At 51.7% G+C, this 21,270-nt stretch overlaps 1 protein-coding gene across 1 annotated transcript; it reads left to right on the plus strand.

Annotated features, from left to right (window-relative positions):
• The first annotated feature begins 1,230 nt into the window (after window positions 1-1,230).
• On the plus strand, window positions 1,231-8,802 carry LOC136787736 (olfactory receptor 14C36-like). The gene is made up of 3 exons (XM_066985053.1): window positions 1,231-1,425; window positions 1,717-1,917; window positions 8,413-8,802. The coding sequence occupies exons 1-3, from the start codon at window positions 1,231-1,233 to the stop codon at window positions 8,800-8,802; spliced, it is 786 nt and encodes a 261-aa protein (XP_066841154.1).
• The last annotated feature ends 12,468 nt before the right edge of the window (window positions 8,803-21,270 follow it).

Here is a 21,270-nt window from a genome sequence, read left to right on the forward strand (position 1 = left end):
AGAAGGAGAGAGGGCTTGGAGGCAGTTGGCAGTGGGAGGATGCTGAGAGCTGCCTGCAGGAGAAATCTGCACAGCCCTTGACAAGGGAAGTCTCTGGCTGCAGGGCCATGCAGCTGCCCGTCCTGGAAGGGTCTCCTGCTGGGTCTTGTTCCTGGGAGGGCAGTGGGCAATGCGGTAGGCTTTGGGAGTCCTGCTGGATGGCACTGCCAGGTGAGGAAGTCTGGCCGAAGCCCCTTGGAGTGTCATAATCCAGCTGCCCCTGGTCAGCCAAGAGTGGGTGGCCAAGCCTCCTTCAGACACTGCAGGGGATGCAGATGGTATATTGGGACGCCCCAGCTTGCGGATATTCATATCTGTCTGTGGGGTGTTCTTCTGGGCTGGAGGCTGCTCTCCAGCAGGATGCAGCTCTCTCATGCCATCCTTGTGTTATCCAGGATCCCCGAGGAGGAGACACCTCCGTGCTAAGGCCATGTCCGTGCTGCTGGATGGCTGTCTGTGGGCAGCTGGAGTGAGGCCTCTGCAGCCCTGTCTAGGAGGGAAGAGCTGAGATCCTGCTCAGGCACCAAGAGACAAGGTGAGAATTCTGTCCAGATGAACTGGGAATGGGGCTTCTCTGCTTTAAGCAGTCTCCACTTATTGGGAAACACAAGAGTGTGATCACTGTCCTAAGCACAGGAATATTTGCCTTGCTGTACATTGGTTGCATGAGTTCTTTGGAACAACACTGCAAAGTTTATAGATCTCATAAGTGGATTGAACTTGAGTTTCCCCTATGTTCCTGCTACCAGCCTGCTGCACAGCAGGAAGGACTCCTCTGGAGCCCACAGCAGCCCCTGCTCCCAGTGCCACTCTCAGCTAGCACCAGCTACAGCTCAAGCAGGAGAGCTGCAGAAAGGTTCTCCTGCAAAAGGAGAGGCTTGGGATGAGAGTGCTGTAAGAACTGCAACAGGTTTTCCTGAGAGAAGTCTGTTCTAACTTTTTTCTGCCTTCTCCTTTTCAACAGACAACAGTGTCCAAAGTCTGCAAATGGCCAACAGCAGCTCTGTGAGCGAGTTCCTCCTGCTGGCATTCGCAGACACGCGCGAGCTGCAGCTCCTGCACTTCGGGCTCTTCCTGGGCATCTACCTGGCTGCCCTCCTGGCCAACGGCCTCATCCTCACTGCCGTAGCCTGCGACCACCGCCTCCACACCCCCATGTACTTCTTCCTCCTCAACCTCGCCCTCCTCGACATGGGCTGCATCTCCACCACTCTGCCCAAAGCCATGGCCAATGCCCTCTGGGACACCAAGGTCATCTCCTATCAGGGATGTGCTGCTCAGGTCTTTCTGTTTGTATTTTTGATGTCAGCTGAATATTCCCTTCTCACCATCATGTCTTACGACCGCTACGTTGCCATCTGCAAGCCCCTGCACTACGGGAGCCTCGTGGGCAGCAGAGCTTGCGCCCAGATGGCAGCAGCTGCCTGGGGCAGTGGCTTTCTCAATGCTGTCCTGCACACGGCCACTACATTTTCCCTGCCCCTCTGCCAAGGCAATGCTGTGGACCAGTTCTTCTGTGAAATCCCCCAGATCCTCAAGCTCTCCTGCTCAGACGCCTACCTCAGGGAAGTTGGGGCACTTGTGTGTAGTGTTTCTTTATTTTTCGGTTGCTTTGTTTTCATTGTGCTGTCCTATGTGCTGATCTTCAGGGCTGTGCTGAGGATGCCCTCTGAGCAGGGCCGGCACAAAACCTTTTCCACGTGCCTCCCTCACCTGGCTGTGGTCTCCCTGTTTGTCAGCACCGTCATGTTTGCCTACATAAAGCCCCCCTCCATCTCTTCCCCATCCCTGGACCCGCTGGTGGCAGTTCTGTACTCGGTGGTGCCTCCAGCAGTGAACCCCCTCATCTACAGCATGAGGAACAAGGAGCTCAAGGATGTGCTCTGGAAATTGATGACTAGATGAGTTTCGGAAGCAAGAAATTTCCATTCTACGTCTGCAGATGACTAATAATATCAATGACTACAAGAATATTATTAACTAATATTATATATATAATTAATTTTTGTGTGTTTCTGTATTTATGAATGTTTTCATTACAGGACTTTGTTTTAATGAGGATAAAGTTGCCCATTAAATTAATATGATTCATCTCATTTCTTTTACAGTGTGTACCTTTCGAGTATAGCTCAGAGATTCTGTACATGAGGAGAACTGTCTCTCTGTGAACATAAACAAAGTGAAGGAGCCTGCACTGCCTTCCTTGTGTGACGTCCTTCCTGTGAGAGCTGCTCTGGCTCTGCAGGGGCAGTGCCACGTGTAGGGCTGCAGAGGAGAAGAGTCCCATCCCAGCAGCACCAGGGAGCACCAGCGCTTGGGGCATGCCGAGCTGCTCTCTTGCCACTGCCCCCCTCTGGTGCTGAGCCCTGCTGGTGGGGTCAGGCCCGGCTGCTCCTGTAGCTTGGTGCCAGTGCTGCTGTGGGGCTGTGCTGGGACTGCAGGCAGGGACAGGCAGTGGGCACGGCAGTGGCACAGCCGGCCTGCGCTGCAGCACTTCCCTCCTAAGGGGGGATCTCCTCCAAGGTGGACTGACCACAGCTCAAGGGCTCAATCTGCTGTGAGCAGGCAGAGGAGAGCTCTGCAGCCCCAGGGCACTCAGCAGCCCCAGCCAAGGGGTCTGGCGAGTGATTTGACTGCAAGGTCCCTCCTGCCCTAGCACCTCCCAGAACTGGCACGGCACTGGCTCCTGTGTGTCAGAGAGGCTGGGAGCCCAGGAGCTGTGCCATGGGCTGGAAGGATCACAACTAGATCTCTTCTACATGGGCAGATTCTGGCCCAAAGAGGGGGTGTTTTGTAGGTGTGGTATTACGAGGGCAGTGGTGCCTCAGAAGCTCCAAGTCCAGTAGGAAGCTAATGGCTGTTAAGTGGCCTGTGAGGTGACTTCTTTCTGAAGCAGCTGACAGGTCATCCCTTGACTCCTGGCTGGGATCAGTGCCTTTAGGCTCACATCTGCTGGTCTCCATGATAGGCCACCAGATGCATAAGCTTTGCACACAGTTTGTGAGATCCTCGCTTCCTAAGTAGCTGGTAGCGCCCGTAGAGGAAGAGGTCTTGAATAGGTGTTGTCAAGTCAAAGTGTTCAGCTTTTGCCTGAACTCATCCTTCAGGGCTGCTTTTGTGGTGGTGCAGAGCTGCTGGGCACATCATGCAGGGTGCTCCTACAGCCTTTGTGTCCTTCTCCATGCTGGCTTGGGAGCTGCTCCTTTCTCAGGAGCAGAGTAGCCCACAGAGGTGAGACAGATACTCTGAGTTCATGAAAGCCATCAGAAAGCTGCCCCTGAGAAGATGACTGATACGGGGAAGTCAGGAGAAGCCTGGCCAGGAGAGATGTGAGATTTGGGGGAGGGAAGAGGAGCTTGGCCAGCAGAAGCTAATGATTTTGGAGCGGTAAGGATGCTCAGGTAATGTCGATCCCACCATAACGCAGACTTAAAGCAGTCATGTGAGGCCCTTACCCTATTTTAACCTGTAACATTAATACCTAAATCTAAATGCCACTCCACACCCTGACAGGAATCCACTGCTCTAAGTTTTGACCACAATATCCCTTGAGCCAAAATTAGTCCATAACACCTTTCCCTTACCTTTACTCTCTTGCTCACCCTGATCCCTGCCCTTAACACTAGCATTTAAATTCTCTAATAAACTCTAGTATTCTTGCAGACCTAAAGAAAAGGCTAAACCAAAGAGCTTGCACATACCCTAACCACAGACCTGACACCCCAAGCACAACACCAAACCCTCCCACTCAATATTTGCTTAAGCTCTCACCCAGAAATGTTCGCCGTAGTCCCTTAATGCCATACATGAACAACTAACATCCAAACCCTGTCATCAGAAAGCTGATCCCAATAAGATATGGGGAGGTCAGGAGCAGCCTGGACAAGAGAGATGTGAGATTTTAGGGTGGGAAGAAGAGCTTGGCCAGCAGAAATTAATGATTTCGTACAGGTAAGAGGGTTCATGTAATGTAGATGCTGCGGTAACACTGACTTAAAACAGTCACATATGGCCCTTACCTTACTTGAACCAGGAATTTTAATCCCTAAACCTAAATGCTACTACAACACTCTGAAAGGAATTCATTTTCTCTCTTGTTCATCCTGATCCCGTCCCTTAACACTAGCATTAAAACGCTCTATTTAACCGTAGACTTCTTGGGAGACCTAAAAAACCCTAAACCATAGATCTTGTCCATACCTTAACCACAGACCTGGCACCACAAGCAGAACACCAAACACTCCCACTAAGACTTTGCTTAATCTCTAACCCAGAACGTGAAAAACAGGTACCGAGGGGGCTAGAGAGAGGTCAGCTCTGCCTCAGGATCTCCTGCCCCAGCAGAAGGAATGTGACTGGGGCAGTGACTGGGAGGTCACTTCTGTCTCTGCAGCTGATAGGGCAGCAGCAGGAACGTGTCACGCAAAGGGACTGTGAGGTCCCTTGTGTCTGGAGGTGGCAGGTCAGCCTTGGCTTCTCCCTGGGATGTGCACTTTGGGGCTGACATCTGCCAGTGGCCCTGCTAGGCCAGCAGAAGGCCCCTGCTTGGCATGCTGCCTGTGGGATCCCCTCTGCCTCCATCCCCAGGAGGACCCAGACACAAAGAAGGCCCGCAGAGGGCTTGTCCTGTCCCTTCTGCTTGAGGCCAGGACTGGCCAGCAGGAGGCACAAGGCTTGGCTGTGTCTAGCCAAGAAGCTGCAAGGCCAGCAGCAGGCCCAGGCCTTGGAAGATGCTGGGGAGGTGACTTCTGTCTGCTTGGCTGACAGGCCACAAGGAGCCTGATGGGTTGGGATGCCTGCTTCAGGCGTGGTTTCCACCGTGATGGAGCTTTCTTTGGTCGTAGGAAAGAGCAGGAGAGCTCTTTCTCTGCCACAAAGTGCACCTTGGAAGAGTGGCACTGGCCATGAGGAGGCCAGGGGATGTTCAGGGGAAAAACTGGTCTTGCTGCTAGAGCCTGAGAAAAAGAAGGCATTAAGTGCCTCAGCCTTTACCTCATCTCTTGTCACCAGGTTTCCCACCACATCCATTAAAGGATGATGATTCTCCTTAATCCTCCTTTATTAAAGTATTTATGTAAAAGTGTTTTTATTGTCTTTGACAGTAACGGACGGAATGAGCTCCAGCTGGGCTTTGGCCCTTCTAATTTTGACCTGCACAGCCCCATAACATTCAGGACACAGCTTCAGACAGACTGACAGCATGTGTGAGAAGGAAGCACAGAGGAGGTAGAACCTGGCAGTCCTCCATCCCCTGCCCTTCTGTGACTCTGTGCTGCAATTCAATTCAGCTGGTTACTCCTCTATTATCCAAACTTTCCTGCGGCTCCTGATGCTGCTGTCTTGTCAGAGATAGCACAATCACACGAAGGTTGAACCGTCTGTCTGCAGACATTAACAGATGACAGAATGGAGCATCTGTCCAGGAGAACCTTGAGAAACTGCGGGATTTTGCCTACAGAAACCTCTTCACATTTACAAGGAGAAGAGCCCAGTCCTGCAGCAGAGGAAGAGGAACCCCACACATTAGGGCAGACTGGGACCCTGCTGAGTGAGCAGTGCCCAGGAGGAGGAGGGCCTGGGCACCACGAGGGATGCCATACGAGCAGTGGTGCTGCTCCCCAGGAACCAGGCAAACTTCCTACAGAATCATAGAATCACAGAATCACAGAATCGTCTAGGTTGTAAGAGACCTCCAAGATCACCTAGTCGAACCTCTGTCCTAACACTAACAAGTCCACGACTAAGCCATATAACTAAGGGCTACATCTAAACGTCTCTTAAAGACCTCCAGGGATGGTGACTCAACCACCTCCCTGGGCAGTCCATTCCAATGCCTAACAACCCTTTCAGTAAAGAAGTTCTTCCTAACATCCTACCTAAACCTCCCCTGGCGCAACTTTAGCCCATTCCCCCTCGTCCTGTCACCAGGCATGTGGGAGAATAGACCAACCCCCTCCTTTAAGGTACCTATAGAGAGCGATGAGGTCTCCCCTGAGCCTCCCCTTCTCCAGGCTGAACAGTCCCAGCTCCCTCAGCTACTCCTCATAAGACTTGTTCTCCAGACCCCTCACCAGCTTCGTTGCCCTTCTCTGGAATCTCTCGAGCACCTCCATGTCCTTCTTGTAGTGAGGGGCCCAAAACTGAACACAGTACTCAAGGTGCGGCCTCACCAGAGCCGAGTACAGGTGGACAGTCACTTCCCTAGACCTGCTGGCCACACTGCTTCTTACGCAAGCCAGGATGCTGTTGGCCTTCTTGGCTACCTGAGCACACTGCTGGCTCATATTCAGCCGACTATCAACCAGTACTCCCAGGTCCTTCTCTGCCAGGCAGCTTTCCAACCACTCACCTCCCAGCCCGTAGCGCTGCTTGGGGTTGTTGTGCCCCAGGTGCAGGACCCGGCACTTGGCCTTGTTGAACTTCATGCAGTTGACCTCAGCCCATTGTTCCAGCCTATCCGGATCCTCCTGCAGAGCCTTCCTACCCTCGAGCAGATCGACACATGCACCTAACTTGGTGTCATCTGCAAACTTCCTGAGGGTGCACTCGATCCCCTCATTCAGGTCATCGATAAAGATATTAAAGAGGACCGGCCCCAGCACTGAGCCCTGGGGGACTCCACTAGTAACCGGCCTCCAACTGGATTTGGCTCCATTCACCACAACTCTTTGGGCCCGGCCATCCAGCCAGTTTTTAACCCAACAAAGCGTACGCCAGTCCAAGCCACGAGCAGCCAGTTTCCTGAGGAGAATGTTGTGGGAAACGGTGTCAAAAGCCTTACTGAAGACAATGTAGACCACATCCACAGCCTTTCCCTCATCCACCAAGCGCGTCACTTGGTCATAGAAGGAGATCAGGTTCATCAAGCAGGACCTGCCTTTCATAAACCCATGCTGACTGGGCCTGATCGCCTGGTTGCTCTGCAAGTGCCGCATGATGACACTCAAGATAATCTGCTCCATGAGCTTCCCTGGCACTGAGGTCAAACTAACAGGCCTATAGTTCCCCGGGTCTACCCTCCGCCCCTTCTTGTAGATGGGCGTCACGTTTGCTAGCCGCCAGTCGACTGGGACCTCCCATGATAGCCAGGACTGCCAATAAATAATGTAAAGCGGCTTGTCCAGCTCCTCCGCCAGTTCTCTCAGTACCCTCGGGTGAATCCCATCCGGCCCCATCGACTTGCGTACATCCAAGTGTTGTAGCAGGTCGCCAACCATTTCCTCATGGATAGTGAGGGCCACATCCTGCTCCCCATCCCCTTCCACCAGCTCAGGGTACTGGGTATCCAGAGAACTGGTCTTGCCGCTAAAGACTGAGGCATAGAAGGCATTGAGCACCTCAGCCTTTTCCTCCTCTTTTGTAACTAAGTTTCCCCCCGCATCCAGTAAAGGATGGAGATTCTCCTTAGTTCTCCTTTTTGTGTTGATGTATTTGTAAAAACGTTTTTTGTTATCTTTAACGGCAGTAGCCAGATTGAGCTCCAGATGAGCTTTGGCCTTTCTAATATTGTCCCTGCACAGCCTCGCAACATCCTTATAGTCCTCTCGAGTAGCCCGCCCTCTTTTCCAATGTTACCATGTTACTACAATGCTACTACCTCTGGCTGTAGTGCAGGACTGATTCTTGAATTGCCCACAGATGAGTCCCTTGCTCCCAGAGACACTCTCAGGCAGAATCAATAAAAGGGACCGTCAAAATATCAGCCTGGAAATGGGCAATTCTGGGTGATTTTAAATGAGAAAATGGAAAGAGTTTTCCCCTGATATGCCTGTGGTACATTATCACTGCCTTTCTCCTCCTTGTACAGGACCTCATGACCAGAATTAGCAGATGTCCAACAGCAGCTCCATCACTGAGTTCCTCCTGCTGGCATTCGCAGACACGCGGGAGCTGCAGCTCCTGCACTTCGGGCTCTTCCTGGGCATCTACCTGGCTGCCCTCCTGGCCAACGGCCTCATCCTCACCGCCGTAGCCTGCGACCACCGCCTCCACACCCCCATGTACTTCTTCCTCCTCAACCTCACCCTCCTCGACCTGGGCTCCATCTCCACCACTCTCCCCAAAGCCATGGCCAATGCCCTCTGGGACACCGGGGCCATCTCCTATCAAGGATGTGCTGCACAGGTCTTTTTCTTTGTCTTCTTGATTACAGCAGAATTTTATGTTCTCACGGTCATGTCCTATGACCGCTACGTTGCCATCTGCAAGCCCCTGCACTACGGGAGCCTCGTGGGCAGTAGAGCTTGTGCCCAGATGGCAGCAGCTGCCTGGGGCAGTGGCTTTCTCAATGCTGTCCTGCACACGGCCACTACATTTTCACTGCCCCTCTGCCAAAGCAATGCTGTGGACCAGTTCTTCTGTGAAATCCCCCAGATCCTCAAGCTCTCCTGCTCAGACGCTTACCTCAGGGAAGTTGGGCTTACTGCAATCGGCTTCTGTATAGGTATTGGTTGCTTTGTTTTCATTGTGCTGTCCTATGTGCTGATCTTCAGGGCCGTGCGGAAGATCCCCTCTGAGCAGGGCCTGCACAAAGCCTTTTCCACGTGCCTCCCTCACCTGGCCGTGGTATCCCTGTTTGTAAGCACTGTCCTGTTTGCCTACCTGAAGCCCCCCTCCATCTCCTCCCCATCCAGGGACCTGGTGTTGTCATTTCTGTACTCGATGCTGCCTCCAGCAGTGAACCCCCTCATCTACAGCATGAGGAACCAGGAGCTCAAGCATGCACTGAAGAAGCTGTTTCAGTTGTCTTCCAGAAGCAATTAGCTGCTGCTCTGTTGCTACAATGGGAAAAACTCACCAAAAAAAACCACGGTGTGAGACACAGCCTTGCAGTGCCAGGTACCAGGTCCACCAATGCTGGCCCCAAACTGTGAGAAAAAAGTAAAAATGTTACATACAGAAGGAGAGAAGATCGATCCTGATGATACAGGACTGCAGGCACCTCTGGGCAGTACGGACACTGACCTGCGGTCTCAAGGCTCCCTGGGTGGGGAATAGGAGAAAGAGGCCAGTGCCTGTCCTGTGCCACCTCCCCGCCAGCCCTGCCCTCCCACAGGTGGAGTATTTCTCCCTTACTCGCGCACCAGCAGCGCTTTGCCTCCTCCTCCTCCACAGGGAGATGAGCCACAGGCCTGGCTGTGTGTGAGGGAGCAGCAGACTTGAGCAGAAAAAAAGCCAGTTTCATGGCACTGGGGCATCTGAAGGGTCCAGCCCCTGTGGCTGGGTCTGTTCTCTGCAGCAAAGGGCTGTCACCAAGCCCCAGCTCTGTGGTTGCTCCTGCAGCTCTGAGGACCACTCCAAGGGCATCACAGTGACGATGCTCAGGACCTAGGAGGGTCAGCCCGCCCATGGATCGCAGCAGGAGGTTGGTAGGATTCCATAGTACACAAGGACACGGACACCTCGTTGCTCTGTCTTCATGAACGTCTTTATTACAAATTGCTACAAATCCCTACCTGTAAAGCAACTACGTGTTGCAAGAAACTTCTAAGTTACCACTAGGAAAGCAAATATGGGCTTGTGATGCTTTCCCTAAATCTGCACCAATAAATACTATTTGAGGTGCTACTGGTACGACACTCATGAATCCACTTGGTGGAGGGCACAAGGCAGGGCACCTTCCCCTTCTTTCTTTGGGGCCAGTCATGATAGCTCGTGAGTAACGTGAACATCATTGGGTAACCCTAACGACATGCCTCCAGACTGTGTTTCTGGCTTTTTCCAAGGGTAAACAACTAAGCAAAAGGGCACCAGAGGGCTGTTGGCATAACTGCCTTGAATAGAGAGAACGTCAAATAGTTGTCTACCTTGCCTGGTCTCGCACAGGACCCTTCTGTTGTGGGGTTGCTGAGAGCCAAAGCAGAGCAGGTGCCGATGGCTGCCACAACGGTGCACCGGGAGCAATAGCGCACTGACCTCCAAGTCCTCCAAGCTCAAGAGCTGTGTATTCCTGTGAGCAAAAAGTCAGGCAAAGGGGGCAGGAGACCTGCTTGGATGATCAAGGAGGTCCTGGAGTGACTGAAATGGAAGAAGGAAGCATACATAATGTGGAAAAGGGGACAAGCCACTCGGGAAGAATATAGGGACCTTGTCCGAGGATGCAGGGAAGCGACAGGGAAGTCCAAGGCCCATTTGGAGTTAAATCTTGCAAGGGGTGTCAAGGACAACAAAAAGGGCTGTTTCAAATTCATCAGTTGCAGAAGGAAGACAAAGGAAAATGTGGGCCCACTGCTTAATGAGGTGGGTGCCCTGGTGACAAAGGACAAAGGGAAGGCAGAATTACTGAATGCCTCCTTTGCTTCACTCTTCACTGCTAAGACCAGCCCTCTGGAATCTCTAAACTTAGAGACAAGGGAGGAACTCTGGAGAAACGAGGACTTTCCCTTGGTTGAAGAGGATCAGCTCAGAGATCTCTTAGGCAAACTTGACACCCACAAGTCCATGGACCCCGATGGGATACATCCATGAGTGCTGAGGGAGCTGGCGGATGTTACTGCTGGCCCACTCTCCATCACCTTTGAAAGGTCTTGGAGAACAGGAGAGGTGCCTGAAGAGTGGAAGAAAGCTCATGTCATGCTGGTCTTCAAAAAGGGCAAGAAGGAGGCCCCAGGCAACCACAGGCTGGTCTGCCTCACCTCCATCCCTGGAAAGGCGATGGAACAGCTCATCCTGGAGGTCATCTCCAGCATGTGGAGGAGAAGAAGGTGATCAGGAGCAGTCAGCATGGGTTCACCAAGGGAAACCGTGCTTCACCAACTTGATAGCCTTCTGTGATGGACTGACTAGCTGAGTGGGTGAGGGAGAGCAGTGGATGTTGTGTACCTTGACTTCAGCAAGGCTTTCAGCACTGTCTCCCATAACATCCTCACAGGCCAGCTCAGGAAGTGTGGGATGGATGAGTGGTCAGTGAGGTGGATTGTGAGCTGGCTGGATGGCAGAGTTCAGAGGGTTGTGCTTAGTGGAGCAGAGTCTAGTTGGAGGCCTGTAGCCAGCAGTGTCCCCCAGGGATCTACACTGAGTCCAGTCCTGGTCAACTTATTTGTCAATGACCTGGATGATGGAACAGAGTGTACCCTCAGCAGGTGTAAAGAAGTGCTGTGTTTCAGGTCAAAGTGCTGTGCTTCGAGTCAAAGGTCTCCTCAGGCTCTCCTCAAAGCTCAACCCAAGCTCTCCTGCTCAGATGCCTACCTCAGAGAAGTTGGGGTACTTGTGTTCAGTGTCTGTGTAGCATTTGGTTGCTTTGTTTTCATTGTGCTGTCCTACGTGCAGGTCTTCATGGCTGTGCTGAGGATGCCCTCTGAGTAGGGATGGCACAAAGCCTTTTCCACGTGCCTCCCTCACCGGGCCGTGGTCTCCCTGCACAGCATCACTGCCACGGTTGCCTTCCTGAAGCCTCCCTCCATCACCTCCCCATCCCTGGACATGGCGCTTTCAGTTCTGTACTCAGTGTTGCCTCCAGCAGTGAAACCCTCATCTACAGCATGAGGAACAAGGAGCTAAAGGTGGCACTGAGGATGTTATTCTAATACACAGCATTTCCCCATCAATGACGTACCTGCACATCTTCCTCACATATATCCAGGCAAGGCAGAAGTGCCTTTATTCTTGTAGTTCAAAACTGCCTTTCATTCTTTGCAATATTATTCCTATTAAAGTATTTTTCTTCATCTCACTTCTATCTCACTTCTTCTACCTCTTCTTTATTTATTTATTTATTTATTTACTTATTTATTTATTTATTTATTTATTTATTTTTAACCCAGAGACCTCATGTACAGGTGCTGATAATCTCTTGGTAATTAAGGAAATAAAGGAACCAGCAGGTAGTCATTTTCTGTGATTCTTGTTTCTCATGATTTCTCTTCAGGAACAGCAGAGGTTGTGGGATTGAAGAGCCCAGCTGCAATGTGGAGGAAAAGCAGAGATGTGGCTGAGGGACTTGATGTTTTTTCTGCAGTAGTCTGTACCAAAAAGTTCTCCTAAGCCTCTGAATTCAGTAAAAGAGATCAAGCATGAGAAGAGCACGTACTGAGAGGAAGGCCATGAAAAGCCACCAGGACAAGGGCCAGTTTCTACCCCTGCAGGGGACTGAGCCTGGGCAAGGCCCAGCTTGGGAAGCAGCCCTGTCAGACGTTCTTGGTGGGCAGTGAGCTGGGCAGGAGGCAGCCGTGTGCCCTGGCAGCACAGGAGGGAAGGCTGAGGGGCACCTCACCGCAGCCTGCCAGGAGCTGCAGGGACGTCAGGAAGAGCCCAGGGCCAGGCTCTGCCCCGTGGTGCACAGGGAGCCCTCCTCCTGCCACGCCGCGTGCGGTGGTTGCAGCAGAGGGGACCCCCAGCCAGCCCCTGCATGGGGCTCTGCCTCCCGCCTCACCCCGGCCCTCTCCAGCGCCCTCCTTGCTGCTCTCTGATGCACGCCAGCACCTCCCTGTGCGTGCCGGCCAGCACGTCTGCTGAGGGCCAGTGCGGCTGCTGCAGGGGCAGGGAGCTCAGCATGGCCCTTGCAGCCCCCTGCCCTGGGCCTGCCCCTCCCCTTGCCCTCGGCCCCGGCCTTGTCTCTGCTGGCAGGAACACTCCTGGCATGTGCTTCCTGGCCTCCCCTCGCCTGCGCACAGCTGCTGCCCACTCAGGCTGCTGGCACAAACGTGTCCTCACAAGCAGCACCACCCCTTGGGCTGCTTCTCCTGGCCTCCCCCAGCTACTGCCTTGGCTCCTTGTCCCTGCTGGGCCCCACCTTCCACACCCAAATGCGTCCCTTGGCTGTCGGCTCCCTCTACCCTGCCGTGTGGGGTGACAGAGCCAGAGTGGGGTTTGTTACCTTTAATTGACATAGTTTTGTGTATTTGCATTTGTGATGGCACAAAAAGACAGCTTCTTCTGTAGTGATGTACATCCTCCTTCATGTTAGGGCACAACCCAACGTCCTTCACTCTGCTTTATCTCACAGATGAACTGGATTAGGTCTCCTTGAGTAGTCTGAGGCACAGTGCAGTGCTTTTTACCTTCTGGCACTCCAGCACAATATGTGTGCCTTTCCCTTACTCTGCGCATTGACCTGACGGGTCATTTCACATTTTTCACTTTAAAAACCTGAGTTGGACAGGGACCATTTCCAAAGTGAGAAACGATGATGGGTACTGGCTCAGCCATTTCAAGTATGCTATACTTGAGTTTTTCAGGAAGATGACCCAGGAAGGTAAATGGATGTTCAAGTGCCTCGTAGGAATAAGGGAAAGTATCTCAGGTTCCCAAAGGCCATTTCAAATCTAGGTCAATCCCAGGAACCCACTCTTCAGTGTTTGTCTTCAGGGGTTTGTCTTTGAAGGGGTTTCCTGTGATGGGATGAGCTGCAGTTACAGGGACAAAGACCACTGCTGGCAGTGGAGGTGCCCTGGCAACTCCACCTGGCTCCACCGGATTTTCCCAAAGGGCTCCGGTCTCCTGCAGGTCTTATCTGACATCTACTGGTCCAGGGAAGTGCCTCAAACAGAATGGGGCCACAGGAGGTTTTCCCTGGTTATGCTTATGGTCAGACAGCAAAGTTCTTCCTGAATATCGAGGTATTTCTTTAGTATTCAATTAATAAAGCAACTACTCATCAGCTCAAATGATTCAACCCCTTCCGTTAAATGTCTCACGTGAAGTATAATTCCTATTATGAAGAAATGTGAATTTTCAGGATGTATATTCAGAACAGGAGAAAAAATACTGGTGTTCACCTGTACTTGCATTGTCATCGTTTTCTCTGTCATGGTGTGCTCCCTCATCTTCAAGACAGAAAAACCGTCTTCATTACACTGCTGAATGTCCACTTTCCAGCTGCCTGTCTGGTCCCATGCACTTCCCATGGTTCTCCTGCTTTGCCCTCCCCTTACTCTTTGATCATTCAGACCGCTCTCACCAACCCAGTTGCTGCTTTGAGCTTCAATGAGTTCCAGCTCGCCCATCTCTCAGCAGTCTGTCCAGTGGTTTCCTTAACAAGAAACTCATCATTTATCATTGTAGTTAGTATGACATGGATTAATATCAACACCATGATTTTAAATTTCCTATTAATCAGTGTAAAATAGATCATGTACAGTCATCCTTTTGGGAAGGTAAATTTCACTGGAGGCAACAAAAGTAGGAACTTGAATTTTTTTTTTTTTTAATTGCAGCATGATTTCCTGTTGTTTGTTTTTACATAGGAAAAACCCTGCTCTTCCTACCTATGCGGGGCTCCAAAGGAGCAACCCTAGACCAATATGTATAGGAAAATTATGCTCCAAACTGAAATGCAACAAAATTCAGCCTTTAAAATGAGGAAAGATTTCTTTTAGATGCTCTTTGAAATGTTCCGCCTTAACCACACCATGAAAGCTCTCCAATTAGCTCCACAAGTCTTGAAGACTTGAAGAAAATTATGGAAGAGATATGTCTGCTTAGGACATTCTGTGTTTTAATGAGTTCCATGTTGTATTTTGGTGCTCAGTCTATGAAGCTCAGGTACTGAGAGGAGAATGATGTAACCGCTTGAGAAGGTAAAGTCAGAAGGAAAAGTTGAAGTGACTTGGAGTATTAATGGGCCCCACTGAGGGCTGTTCCTAACAAAGCCTCCCCAGGGACTTGTTAGGGCAGATAATTGGAGGCCATGATTGCAGACAGGCAAAGCGCTGTGCTGAGAAAAGTCTTGGTTGGTTTTGGTGAAGCAGAAGGGCCAAGGCCTGACCCCAGCCACTGGGAGGGGAGATCCTGCACCCCCCCGTCTGGCTCAGGGCTCTTCTTGGGGTCTGTCTGATGTGGTGGGCAGTGTGATGCCACGAGAAGAACTTCATTAGGACACCTCCCCACCCCTGCACAGGGTATCAAGGAAGCAGTGAGGCCCCATTGCAAAGACTATATCTCGTCTCGTCAGAAGCTGTTCCTGGAAACACAAAGGAATGGTCTGATCAAAGACACTCTTTGGGTGACATATGGCACCACAGCACGACCCTTTGAGGGACATTTCTTCCTCTTCGTGGCCAGTGCCACCCTTCCAAGGTGCACCTTGTGGCAGTTTTCCTCTCCTGCTCTTTCTTACTACCAAAGAAAGCTCCATCAGGGTGGAAACCACTCCTGAAGGAGGCATCCGAAGCCATCAGGCTCCTTGCGGCCTGTCAGCCAAGCACACAGAAGTCACCTCAGCAGCATCTGCCAAGGCCTGGGCCTGCTGCTGGCCTTGCAGCTTCTTGGCTAGACACAGCCAAGCCTTGTGCCTCCTGCTGTCCAGTCCTGGACTCAAGCAGAAGGGACAGGACAACCCCTGTGCGGGCCTTCTTTGTGTCTGGGTCCTCCTGGGGATGGAGGCAGAGGGGATCCCACAGGCAGCATGCCAAGCAGGGGCCTTCTGCTGGCCTAGCAGGGCCACTGGCAGATGTCAGCCCCAAAGTGCACATCCCAGGGAGAAGCCAAGGCTGACCTGCCACCTCCAGACACAAGGGACCTCACAGTCCCTTTGCGTGACACGTTCCTGCTGCTGCCCTATCAGCTGCAGAGACAGAAGTGACCTCCCAGTCACTGCCCCAGTCACATTCCTCCTGCTGGGGCAGGAGATCCTGCGGCAGAGCTGACCTAGGGGAAACGGAGCTGACCTACAGAGCCCCCTTGGTACCTGGTTTTCACTTTCTGGTTTATAGATTAAACTAAGATTTAGTGGGAGTGTTTGGTGTTCTGCTTGTGGTGTCAGGTCTCCGGTTAGGGTATGGAGAAGCTCTGTGGTTTAGGGGTTTTTAGGTCTCCCAAGAAGTCCAGGGTTAAATAGAGCATTTTAATGCTAGTGTAAAGGAAAGGGATGAAGAGCGAAAATGGATTCCTTTCAGAGTGTTGTAGTAGCATTTAGGTTGAGGGATTAAAATTCCTGGTTCAAGTAAGGTAAGGGCCATACGTGACTGTTTTAAGTCAGTGTTAAAGCATCATCTACATTATATGAACCCTCTTACCTCTATGAAATCATAAGTTTCTTCTGGCCAAGCTCTTCTTCCCACCCTGAAATCTCACATCTCTCTTGTCCAGGCTGCTCCTGACCTCCCCATATCTTATTGGGATCAGCTTTCTGATGACATTCTTGATCCCAGAGTATCTGTCTCACCTCTGTTGGCTACTCTAGTCTTGAAAAGGAAGTGGCATTGTTGTCAGGAGGGAAAGGGCACAAAGGTCTCTAGGATCATCCTGCTCAACATGCCCATCAGCTCTGCACCTCCAGAAAACTGCGCTTCCTACCTACAAGTTTTGTTTTCAGAATGGCTTCTATGGCCCTGGGTTCCTTTTCCCAGGCCCTCCCGCATGGTTTTGTTTCGGATGTGCAGGGATGGGATAAGGAAAGCCAAGGCACGGATGGAACTGAGCTTGCCAAAGGATGCAAAGAATAACAGGAAGAGATTCTACAGATACATTGCTCAGAAAAGAAAGGGCAAGGAGAGTGTACCCCCTCTGATGGATGAGAAGGGTGAAATGGTAATGACAGACATGGAGAAGGCTGAGGGACTCAGCAACGTCTTCTCCTCAGTCTTCCCTGCCAGTCAGGCTTCCCAAGTCTTTCATTTCCCTGAACCCAGAGATGGAGGCTGGGGGGGGGCAAAGTCCCACCTTCTGTAAATGAAGAGCAGGTTCGAAACCACCTGATGAAACTTAACGAGTACAAGTCTATGGGGCCTGATGACTTGCACCCCAGGTCCTGAAGGAACTGGCTGATGTAGTTGCCAAGCCTCTCTCCATCATATTTGAAGAGTCCTGGCAGTCGGGTGAAGTCCCTAGTGACTGGGAAAAGGGAAATATCACTCCCCTTTTGATTAAGGGTAGAAAGGAGGATCCAAGGAACTTGGTGAACCTCACCTCAGTGCCTGGCAAGACCATGGAAAAGATCCTCCCGGAATCAATGTCAATGCACATGCAAGAGAAAGAGGTGATCCGAGACAGCCAGCATGGCTTCACCAAAGGGTAAATCGTGCTGGCCTAATCTGGTGGCTTTCTACAATGGAGTGACCACATCAGACGACAAGGAAAGACCGACCGATGTCATCTACTTCGACTTCAGATGATCCAGATGATCTTTAAGGTCCTTTCCAGCATGGGCCATTCTGTGATTCGATGGTCTCACAAACTATATCTCAAGCGTGACTGCCATCCCATCAGCCTTCCTGTGGTCTCTCACCTGACCAGAACAGAAGGTGCCTCGCCATCATCTTCAGTGCCATGTGCATGCCTCTGCCCTTTACGGTCCCTGTCTGTGCCACATTCCTGCTGCTGGTCCGTCAGCTCCAGAGACAGAAGTGACCTCCCAGCCTCCTTCCCAGCCATGTGCCTCCTGCAGGCCTTGCAGATCCTGAGGCACACCTGATCCCATCACAGCATTCCCAGCCAGCTCTTCCTCGTGGCCTCTGCTCTGATCACATACCTGTCACCTCACATGCCTCTTCCAATGCCATGTGACTGCTGCAGGACCTCACAGCCCCTGCCCTGCCCCAAGGGGACAAAGAGCTGAAGTTAGAGGTAGGAGTGGGGTTGAATCTGAGATGTGCTGTGTGCATGGTGGAGGGCTTTGGGGGTTAGGTGTTCAGGACAAAGATTAGGGATTAGAGGTCACCTTCCGGGGTTAAGGGAATGGCAAGGGCTTTAAGGGAGGGATTGGTGTCCTGCTCAAGGATCCTGCTCAAGGTTTAGGATAGGGGCAAGCTTTGAGTCTTATAGTTTAGTTCTTGGTTGAGTGCTAGGGTTAAGGCTGGGATTAAGCTGGCTAGACGTAATCATCCTTCTGCTTGCTCTTCTAGTAGAAAATGGGTTTAATATCTGCCTTTTCCAAGTCCGGGGGAATGTCTTTGATCAATCCGTCCTTTCCAAGGTCTTTGAGATAGGTCTTATGACGATGTCTGCAGCTCCACCAACACCTCTCCCACCCTTCCAAAACCACCTCTAAGCAACCTGAGGACTGACCAGGAGGATGATGAAGGTTTGGGAAAGGGCTTGGTTAAAATCTCTGAGGAGGGCTGTTCTGCACTTCACATACAGTGATGATGGTGTTGTAGAAAACAGTGATACTCATGAGGACAGAAGAGCAGGTGGATAAGGCCTTGGGCCTGGCAACACAGGATACACATACATGAAAACTGTATGGGAGAGAAGAGGAAGATTGGAACCAAAATACAGATTGTGAAAGCAAAGACCATGAGTATCACCGTGGCACTGCAGGAGAGGCGCAGCAATGGGACAAAATCATAGAAGGGATCCACGACACTGGGGCCAAAGCACTGTAGCTGGGAGGAGGAGAAATAATTACTGTACATGAGATAAATTCCCCTGGTTCAGGTACAGCTGCCTTCTGGAGTCAGACCTTCCACTTCACAAGCCTGGCAGAGAACAGGGATGGCGTACAGCCCAGGGCTGACCGTAGGACATGGCCCCCAGCAAGAAGCACTCCGGTCATGCAGAAGGTGCAGCTGACAGTGCTCCCACCTCTGTGAGCAAAGGGGGTGCTGTCCTCAGCCAGGAAGCTGGCCAGCATCTGGCGCAGGGTGGTGGAGCTCTACAAGGGTGCAAGGAGGAAAAGTTCCCAAGGAAGAAGGCCAGGGGCATCTGCAGGTGCTTGCTTGTAGCCACCAGCACAATGATGAGGGGGTTCCACATCCCAGTCACCGTGCTGGTCATGAGAAAGAGGAAGGAGAGATTTGTGTATGGGTAGGAGACCTGCACATTCACAGTAGTTGAAACTCAACCAATGCTATCTTATTGTCCCGTTCCATTTATGGAAACCCTTTTAGAGCATTCTGGTCCCTCCTCTCTTGTTAGGACACCAAGGAGCAAGATGTTTCTTTCTCAGTTCCTAAAAGAACTGGTGAAGGCTGTTCAGAGGGGTAAAATGATCCCTGCTTGTCATTGGTTGAGGTGTCCTGCCCTGAAGTGGGAATGGAATAGGTGTTAAGGGAGGGAATCATTTCTTCTCATGTTTGACAACCACACTCTAATAGCACAAATCACACTTCTAAAACCAGCCTCTCCCATGTTCAGAGAGGAGCAGTCGGAGATGCCTTCAGTCTGCTTCAGACACCACAGCCCAGCAGAGACCCTGCTGCCTTCGGGAGCTGTCAGCCCTGAGGTCTTGGGGACACCTCGAGGGAGCCCAATGGCACAGAGCAAGCGATGCCATGGTCGGGTGCTGTGCTGCTGAGCTGGGCCGGGCTCCTGGGCCCAAGGGGAGCTCATGGCAAGCGGGCAGCACTGCAGAGAGACAGCTCTGCCCAGGAGCAGCTCCTGTGCACAGCGCAGCAGGGCTGGGGGCTCTGACCGCAGGTGGCACGTGGAGGGGAGAGAAAGAGAGAGGGCTTGGAGGCACTGAGGAGCGCAGCAACAGAGGGCAGCGTGTGACAGGACAGATCTGCAGGCTCTTGGCACTGTGAGGCTCTGGCAGCAGGAACATGTAAATGGGATTTCCAAAGAGTTTTTCTGAAGCCAACACATCTCATAGCAGATAGCATCTGACAGGATAGACCGCTCTGTTTCTCCAATATGAGGTAGATGCTGCCATTCCTACTGGCTTCTCCACCTGGCCGTGCTGCTGCTGCTCTTGTTCCCAGGCTGCCTGGGGATGGGGGTTTCACGTGCCCATGGAGTGAGCCCTCGGGGTGCTTGGGGGAAGGGGAGTATGGGGACAGGGTGAGGGGTCTGGAGATGGGCACTTGGAGCCCTGCTTCAGCAGTGTCCTGGTTCTTTTCAGGTGAACATGTAGTTATTCTGCAGCTCATAGACATGCCAGCAGAAGAGACCAGCCTTTTTTGACAGACTGGCTGTCCCCTCGGAAGGGCAGTCTGCACTGAAGGGACAGTCCTTTGTATCTGAGGATCGACAAGGTTTCACTTGCAATACAGAAGGAATGAAGATATATATATATATATATAAAAGAAATTCTCACAGCCCTGCTATGCAGTTGGGTGAATTTGGAAGAGCAATGTGGCTAATCACTTGATATCAGGAGTGAATTTAATCAGGGATTACCTCATGTTCCCCTTTCCTTATTGTTATAGGTGAGGACTGATTACTACATCGACCACAGCAAAGTCCCCTTATTGCAGGGACACCCTCAGTCAGTGTCAGTTAAAACTCATGAAAGGGACCTGACCGATGTCTGCTTGAGAGGACAAAACAGAATTAGTAATTCTCAGGTAATTCAGTACTATCTTACTGCGCTTTTGCTCCTTGGGCAGCACCCCATGCCCAGAAGCAGGAAATGCCCAACAGCAGCTCTGTGAGCGAGTTCCTTCTGATGGCATTCGCAGACACGCGCGAGCTGCAGCTCCTGCACTTCGAGCTCTTCCTGGGCATCTACCTGGCTGCCCTCCTGGGCAACGGCCTCATCCTCACTGTCGTAGCCTGCGACCACCACCTCCACTCTCCCACGTACTTCTTCCTCCTCAACCTCGCACTCCTCGACCTGAGATCCATCTCCACCACTCTGCCCAAAGCCATAGCCAATGCCCTCTGGGACACCAGGGCCATCACCTATCAAGGATGTGCTGCCCAGCTCTTCTTTGCTGTCTTCTTGGTTGGAGCGGAGTATTCCCTTATCACCGTCATGTCCTACGACCGCTACACTGCCATCTGCAAGCCCCTGCACTACGGGAGCCTCGTGGGCAGCAGAGCTTGTGCCCAGATGGCAGCAGCTGCCTGGGGCAGTGGCTTTCTCAATGCTGTCCTGCACACGGCCACTACATTTTCCGTGCCCCTCTGCCAAGGCAATGCTGTGGACCAGTTCTTCTGTGAGATCCCCCAGATCCTCAAGCTCTCCTGCTCAGATGCCTACCTCAGGGAAGTTGGGGCACTTGTGTTTAGTGTTTCTTTAGTCTTTGGTTGTTTTGTCTTCATTGTGTTATCCTATGTGCAGATCTTCAGAGCCGTGCTGAGGATGCCCTCTGAGCAGGGTCGGCACAAAGCCTTTTCCACGTGCCTCCCTCACCTGGCCGTGATCTCCCTGTTTGTCAGCACTGTCCTGTTTGCCTACCTGAAGCCCCCCTTCATCTCTTCCCCATCCTTTGACCTGGTGGTGGCAGTTTTATATGTGGTAGTACCTCCAGCAGTGAACCCCCTCATCTACAGCATGAGGAACCAGGACCTGAAAGCCACACTGAAGAAACTGATTCTAGTGGTAATATTTACTTAGCAATGATTTGGCTATCTCACTTTTCTAGTTTTATTCAAGTTAATCTGAGACAATTTTTAAACTTTTTGTGA

This window comes from Anser cygnoides, chromosome 30 (genome assembly GCF_040182565.1).
Source record: "Anser cygnoides isolate HZ-2024a breed goose chromosome 30, Taihu_goose_T2T_genome, whole genome shotgun sequence".
In the NCBI taxonomy this organism is placed as follows: Eukaryota; Metazoa; Chordata; class Aves; order Anseriformes; family Anatidae; genus Anser; species Anser cygnoides.